The 8,017-nt window shown below is 45.5% G+C and overlaps 1 protein-coding gene across 1 annotated transcript; it reads left to right on the top strand.

Annotated features, from left to right (window-relative positions):
* Positions 1 to 3,304: 3,304 nt before the first annotated feature.
* SKIDA1 (SKI/DACH domain containing 1) lies at positions 3,305 to 7,386 on the top strand (the record flags this gene model as incomplete). Its single annotated transcript, XM_079912783.1, has 1 exon — positions 3,305 to 7,386. One exon carries the CDS (start codon positions 3,305 to 3,307, stop codon positions 6,056 to 6,058), a length of 2,754 nt encoding a protein of 917 aa, XP_079768909.1. The 3' UTR covers positions 6,059 to 7,386.
* Positions 7,387 to 8,017: the final 631 nt, after the last annotated feature.

Below are 8,017 nucleotides of genomic sequence, written 5' to 3'. Positions count from 1 at the left end.
TGTGTGTGTGTGTGAAGGCGTGAGCGCGCGCGCGCGCTCACGCCTTCACACACACACACACACACACATACACACACACACACACCCCGATGGGGAAGTTAAAGGAACAAAAGAATGTATTAGACAAGAAGAAATATGTGTAATAGGAGTATTAAAAATGTATAAGTGTGAAGGTACCTGAGTGCACATACAAAGATATTCGCATAAATTGTATACATAGACCCACTTCCCAAATCTTTTGGCCTTTATTTTTCTCCATTTGACCCAACAGATTGTAACTTTAGTTTAAAAAATACTATTCTGTTAGTTTTAAAAACCACCCATATTGCCAGTATTTTAAAGGTGGAAGGGGAGGAAGGAGAGGAAAAGGTGATTTTGAAATGGTTACTAAGTCATGTTGCCTTGTGCAGGAGGAATAGGAGTGTGTGTGTGTGTGTGTGTGTGTGTGTGTGTGTGTGTGTGTAAATCTAAATAGGAATTGAGAACAACTAGAACTACCTGGCCAAAAAAAAAAAAAAAAAAAGAATGCTCTAGCCAACCTTTTGTAATGTCTTCTCAGAGGCTTTTTTTTGAGTTTACTATTTCTTGGCTGTTTGACTCTTTGGTGGAAATCTTAAAGCTGGGGGAGGGGAATTGGACGGGGTGGGGTGGGAGGGAGAGGGCTGGCAGTATATAAGTGCATCAGGAGGAATTTTAAAACGACCTTATTGTCGCTTGTAGTAGACTCTGGTCATTATACTTTAAAAAAAACACCAGCATCTGCTTTTCCTGGAAACTTTGCTTTCTGCTTAAACCTTTACCATTTTGCCTCCTGCGAAAGTGAAAGAGAAAAACGCGGTGTGATAGATCCAGATGCAAAAGAAAGCCAACTCGGTGGATGGTATTAGCTGTGACGAGGCATTGTTCATTGCTGCCTCTCGGTTACGTTTAAAGCCTGAAATATCACGAGATCCATTCAATGATCCTTCTCTCATTCAAGGGACAAAAATGTAATTTGCTGTAGCTCTGATTTCTTGGATGGAAATGCTAGCCTTAGATTTCAAAGGCAAGAACTAGACATCGCGGTTTGTACACACATTGATTAAGTTGAAGAGCGGCGATTACATCTGTGCTGAGTGCAACAGTAGTCCAGGGCTGACTTTTCAAATCCCAACCTCTGAGTTACAGACTCTCTTAAATAGGCTTCCTTAATTTCCGGATGCACTTCTTGAAATTCCCAATTCTCTTCAAAATTCCTGGGAAATTACAAGGAAGATGAGGGTGGGGGTGGGGAACTATGGCCGAGATTTCATTTCATGCAAACTACCTTTTTGTATGTCTGATTCCTCGGTTTTTAATCTCTTTCTCTCTCTCTCTCTGTCTCTCTGTCTCTCTCTCTTTGAGCCATACCTGCTTGTGCTAGCCAGACCAGAGCAGGGGAAGCTGGAACTTTTGAATGTGAAGGAAGAAATTATTGTACATTTTTTTTCTTGCAGACTCAGAAATATCCGTTTATTCTTTTAAGCACACGGATGTGTCTATTTTTGGAAGAACAAGGAAACATATAAATGCCTGAGTTGCATTTATGCTGTAGTTCCAAACACCGAACAGTTAAGAAGATTTTGCTGAATTTTGCAAAGCAGCCAACAAACCGCCTTGGGATCGTGGTAATGCGACTGGGAAGACCTTTGCTCTCATTTGGCAATATTTTGGATATCCTTGAAAATGACACCAAAATATACTTTAATTTGACTAAGAAGAGGTTAAACAATATTGATATTCATCCAAAGTGATTTTTTTTTTAAAGCAGATGCTTGGCTTTCATGGAGAAAAATTTGGGAGTTGTGGAAGATTCATTTAAACTACCAACCAAGAGCATCACAGACCACTGAAATAGTCTGCATCGTACATCAACACTTTCTTTTCATCGTTATTACCTAAAACCTATGGAAGCACCTTGGGCGTTTTACATTTTCTTTTCTTTGCTACAGAAGCAATCTGCTCCATGGAATTCTGACCTGTCGTGAACAGGACCCTGGCTAAGGCTGTGCTGGGGACTCTAGGACCATCCCGCCTCCAATCCAGCCTGGTTAATTGTGAAAAGTGTACACATTTCTGGCTTATCTATGCTTTGTTATGGGTCTGACGTGAAACTACCTCCTCCCCACCCCACCCCCCAGCAGAGAACCAAAATCCAGTTGAATTGTTACAGTGTTTCGGAGCTGGAGCCTTGAACTGCTTCCTTGGTCAAATAACTTTGTTTCTGGTTGTAAAAAGGCATTTTAGGACGTGGGGGGGGGGGGGGAACAAGGATAATCGAGAGAAATTCAAAACGTAAGTCTGTACTGGGGTGGTTCACCGCGCGGATTTAACTTTGGAGCTCCCAGCCGGGCTCCTTGCCCCACTCCCATAAGGGAAATACCAGGCTATTCTGCACGTTTTCACTTAAGCTCCATTTTCCAAAGGACAAGGGGGTGGGGTATATGTATTTAGGCTTGATAATGTTTTAAAACTGCTTTTCTTTGAAATGATAATAGCTATAGCGGTAAAATGCAAATAAAGCAAAAATAGGCAATATTCCTTTAAAGGCGAATATACAGGGCTTTTTTTTTTTTTTAAAGCGTACACACACTGCTTCTGATGAAGTCTGTGAGTCAGCCTGTTTCTGAGCTCCGATAGTTTAATGGAAAGATTTATATACCGACTGTATTATTTACTTTGGGAGGGGAGGTGGCAGTATAAGGGTATGCTAATTAGTGGGAGATTTTGGGGGGAAGGGGTGGAATATCAATTTTTATTGCATCACCTGTCAGGAGTGTCCAATCAGCGCTGGCTTTAGGGGAATTAATTGATGAAGGTGTCTCCGGACGAGCTCACTTCACTCTGTCATTTTATTTGTAGCTAAAGCAGCGGCGGGAATAGCAGCTGCATTTCTTTTCTCTTTCTCCCTTCACATTCCATTATCATAGTGCTCCAATGGAGAAGGAAGGAATAGAGGGGCCCAGGTACTGATCTGCATCGGGGACTTAGACCAACACACTGGCAGATCAGAAACCGGATGGTTTTTTCCCTCTTTTTTAAAAAAACGAAAACCAAAAAAAAAGCAAGAATCAAGTCAGTGTAATTTCATAGTTTTTTTTTTCCCCCCAATAATTTCGCCTAGAGTTTGGCACTCCCTTCGCCGGGAATAACAGTCTTTGTTATTTTATTAGCAGGATGCCTTGAGACACACGCAGCATCTGGTGGAGGATTAACATACATACATGTGTATGTATGCGTCACGTATATATTTACTGCAAATGGTGGGGATCGTTTAGTGCCCGAGATGGGAGACCTGAAGTCAGGTTTTGAAGAGGTGGATGGCGTGAGGCTCGGCTACCTCATCATTAAAGGAAAGCAAATGTTTGCCCTCTCCCAAGTCTTCACGGATCTGCTGAAAAACATCCCGAGGACGACCGTGCACAAGCGCATGGATCATCTGAAAGTGAAAAAGCACCACTGCGATCTGGAGGAGTTGCGGAAACTCAAGGCAATCAACAGCATCGCCTTCCACGCCGCCAAATGCACTCTCATCTCCCGGGAAGACGTGGAAGCGCTCTACACCTCCTGCAAAACCGAGCGCGTCCTCAAGACCAAGCGCAGGAGGGTCGGCCGGGCCCTGGCCACAAAGGCGCCGCCGCCAGAGCGCGCCGCCGCCGCCGCCGCCGCCGCCAGCCCCCGCCCGGGTTTTTGGAAGGACAAGCACCAACTTTGGCGGGGCCTGAGTGGAGCCGCGCGGCCCCTGCCAATCAGCGCGCAGTCCCCGCGCCCGGGCGCCGCCGTCGTGCGCCCAGCCGCCCATCTACCTCAGATTTTTAGCAAATATCCGGGCTCGCACTACCCGGAAATCGTGCGCTCGCCTTGCAAACCCCCTCTAAACTATGAAACTGCCCCGCTCCAGGGAAACTACGTCGCTTTCCACTCGGACCCTACTTATTTTCGGAGCCTGCTGTGCAGCAAGCACCCGGCTGCCGCCGCCGCCGCCGCAGCCGCCGCGGCCGCGGCCGCCGCCGCCGCCGCCGCCGCCGCCGCCTACTACCAGGCGTCGGCGGCCGGGCCCCAACCCAAGGCGGCGGCGAGCGCCGGAGGCCCCGTGAGCCTGACCTACCGGTGCAAGCGCAAGCGCGGGGGCGCCAAAGACTGCCTGCTGGAGCCCCACGCCGGCGCCCGCCGCCTGCTTCTGCTGCCCAGGTCCTACAAAGCCAAGGCGGCGGCCGCGGCGGCGGCCGCGGCGGCGGCGGCGGCCGCCGGGGCCAGTTGCCTGGAGAGGTTTCATCTGGTTAACAGCTTCTGCCCGCCTCCCCACCACCACCACCACCACCACCACCATCACCACCACCACCATCACCACCACCACCACAGGGCCCAGCAGCCGCAGCCGAATCACCACCCCCCTCATCACCACCGGCCGCAGCCCCATCTGGGCAGCTTTCCCGAGAGTTGCAGCAGCGACTCCGAGTCCAGCTCCTACTCGGACCATGCAGCCAACGACTCAGATTTTGGCTCCAGTTTGTCTAGCTCCAGCAACTCTGTGTCCTCCGAGGAAGAGGAGGAGGAGGGAGAGGAGGAGGAGGAGGAAGAGGAGGAGGACGAGGAGGAGGGGGGCAGTGGGGCCTCGGATTCCAGTGAAGTCAGCTCGGAGGAGGAGGACTCGTCCACGGAGTCGGACTCCAGCTCCGGCTCCAGCCAAGTGTCAGTGCAGAGCATCCGTTTCAGGCGCACCAGCTTCTGCAAGCCTCCCAGCGTGCAGGCGCAGGCCAACTTCTTGTACCATCTGGCCTCCGCCGCCGCTGCAACCAAACCCGCTGCTTTCGAGGATGCCGGCAGACTTCCCGACCTCAAGAGTAGTGTCAAAGCGGAGTCGCCCGAGGAGTGGAATCTGCAGAGCTGGGCCCCCAAAGCGTCTCCGGTGTACTGCCCGGCCAGCCTGGGGAGTTGTTTCACAGAGATAAGGAACGATAGGGTATCTGAGATTACATTCCCACACTCTGAAATTCCCAGTACTGTAAAGAGAACTGAGCTGACAATTAACTGCCTGGCGGAGGGGGCCTCTTCACCTAGCCCAAAGACAAACAATGCATTTCCACAACAAAGAATACTCCGAGAGGCTAGGAAATGCCTACAAGCAACTCCTACTACATACTGTGCAGATAACAACACAATAGCTGCTAGGTTCTTAAGTAATGATTCTTCGGGAGTGGCAGCAAATTCAGAAAAAGATTCCAAAATCCCTCATTGCACTGAATTTGCTACGGATTTGCCCTCTTCGCCAACTGATCCCGAGGTGGATGCAGCAGCAGCAGCAACTAAAGCCGAGAATCCCTGCACTGACACAGGCGACAAGACATTGCCATTTCTGCACAATATTAAAATCAAAGTAGAAGACAGTAGTGCTAATGAAGAATATGAACCTGACCTTATTACAAATAAGCTAAAGTGCGAGTGCAATGATACAAAGGGTGAGTTTTACAGTGTGACTGAAAGTAAAGAGGAGGACGCCTTGTTAACCACAGCCAAGGAAGGTTTTGCCTGCCCTGAAAAAGAAGCTCCTTCCTTAAGTCCACTGGCTCAGAGTCAGGGCCTTTCATGCACTTTAGGTTCTCCACAACCTGAGGATGGGGAATATAAATTTGGTGCCAGGGTGAGAAAAAATTACCGGACACTAGTACTGGGAAAGCGACCTGTACTTCAGACACCTCCAGTCAAACCAAATCTGAAATCAGCTAGAAGTCCTCGTCCTACAGGTAAAACTGAGACACATGAAGGAACACTGGATGATTTTACAGTTATAAACAGACGCAAAAAGGTAGCCAGCAATGTAGCATCAGCAGTGAAAAGGCCATTTAATTTCATGGCAAATTTTCCTTGTCCACCATCACTCATTATTGGGAAGGATGGGGATTTGTGGCCAGCGTATTCCTTAAACACCACTAAGGATTCCCAACCTCCTCACAAGGCCCATCCTATATGGAAATGGCAGCTGGGCGGTTCTGCAATACCTCTTCCACCTAGTCACAAATTCAGGAAATTTAATTCATAAAAGTGTTTTGGAAGATATTTTCTTGAACCATATTCCCTTCCTTTTGTTGTAAACTGCACAGGATGGTTTGTACAAGTCCATTAATGTGTTACACCCCTTTTGGAGTCCTGGTTTATCGCATTTTGAAGACAGAAATCGGATTACTTTTTTTTCCATTGCGGGGGTTTTTTTTTTTTTTGGAGTAGGGTGGGGGCGGGGTGGGAGAAGGGTTGGTTTACATTCCACAGACTATACTTCAGGCTAAAGACTCAAGTAAAACTCAGTTATTACGGTAGAGCTGGAACACTTTACTGTTTCAATGCTAATAATGCACCTGGTACCTCAATTCAACTGCTACAAATAAATGTCAAAAGGTTGAATAATAAATATTACAATGAGCCATTAAGTTTATGCACTAGATTTCAGACCTGAAAGTGTAACTGTTAATTCAGTGAAAGTTTGTTAGGTTACATGGTTACACAGTGAGGTAGCAAGAAAGCCCAAAGTGTTCTCTACTGGAGCTCTTGTTTGTGGGGTATCTTTTTCTCCCCTCATTTCCTCTCCAAGAGTCATTGCACTTATTTTTTTTTTGAGTGGAAATATTGGGGAGTCCTGATTGAATGCTGGTAAAAGCTGCCTCATATATACTGAGTAAAGTAAATATAATATTGTCTTTTCTTTTTTCTTTTTGTAAAGGGTGTGATTTTACTTTTACAGGCACTCCTTGCGATTGGAAAATTCCTTTTTTGTGTTCTCACCCAAAATTTTAAATTAGGTGACTCTTACTACTGTCCTGCTTACCTTGTGGTCTGAACATGACTCCTCAAACTTGCAAAACAATGAAAATATTTCTCTTAATAGCAGAATATGTTATGGTCTCTTTATAGTGACAAAGCAGTAAAAGCGACCGAGAAAAGTAAAATGGGTCAGAAGTATAAGAATACCCCAAATGAAAAATAACAGTTAGTTCAGGGCTTTTTGGTACCAGAACTCAGGCACTTGGATTTTATTACCTTTTACTTTCTCTCCATCTCTCTAAACTTCTATTTTCAGACCATCCTGTGTATAGAGCAGGAGAGTTTCTACTGCAAGTGACAATCAGAGGTGACTATCTATATTTGCACTTAAAATCAAAGTAGTTCAACATGCAAATGGTTAGGGTCTAGCCCTTGGTAAGGGCCATGCTGGTGTACTATGTTGTGATGATGGAAGCAGTAAATCAAAATTATGGAAATTTGCACTGTTGAAAAGCATGCTTTAGCTTTATTTTCAATTAAAAACACTGTTTAAAATTCCTGGTTCCATACATTTCTACTTATTCCAGATTGGAGAACAGTTAACAGGAATGAATGGTTTTGTTGACATTTTCACTTGTAATGTTTTTGCCTGAAAGAAATGCATTTATTGGGTGTAATGTTTTGTTGTAACACCATGTGATGAGGCCAGTCAGGTTCTGTGCAAAGCACTGGTGGATTTCTTCCTAAATAACAACAAAACTTTACACACTTGTTACAAATCAATTGCAAAAAGTTTCAGGTTTAAGAAAGTGAAGCAGAGATCACTTGCTATTTTGATGAAAGTTAAACCTAATAATTTTGGGTCCACCTCCCCTAGTCTGACAAATTATATATCTCAGATCTTTGCCATCTTAAACCTAAGAAGTTGCATATATAGATCATAAATCAGAAAACAAAACATCAATGAAATGTTTACTGTGTGAATTTAAGTCACTATTTCTCATGGAAATTCAGTTTTTTTTTCTTAACCTTTTAATTCCTATTCCCTTTGAAATTTTCCTTTTGTCTATAAATGTTTCAGATAGATCTGGATGGTCTCAGCCCTAATTGTTGTATATGCTCTGTGGTTTTACTCTTATTGTAAAGGACAGAGTCTGAGAGTACCTGCATCCAAATACATTTGGATGGAGTAAACAGATGCTTTGAACTGCCTCCCTTCCTTTCCTTCTTGAATGTTGCCAGA

The sequence above is a fragment of the Stenella coeruleoalba genome (assembly GCF_951394435.1).
Source record: "Stenella coeruleoalba genome assembly, chromosome: 2".
Taxonomy (NCBI): Eukaryota; Metazoa; Chordata; class Mammalia; order Artiodactyla; family Delphinidae; genus Stenella; species Stenella coeruleoalba.
Note: the sequence above shows the minus strand (reverse complement) of the source record. Positions and strands in the feature narration are given on the sequence as shown.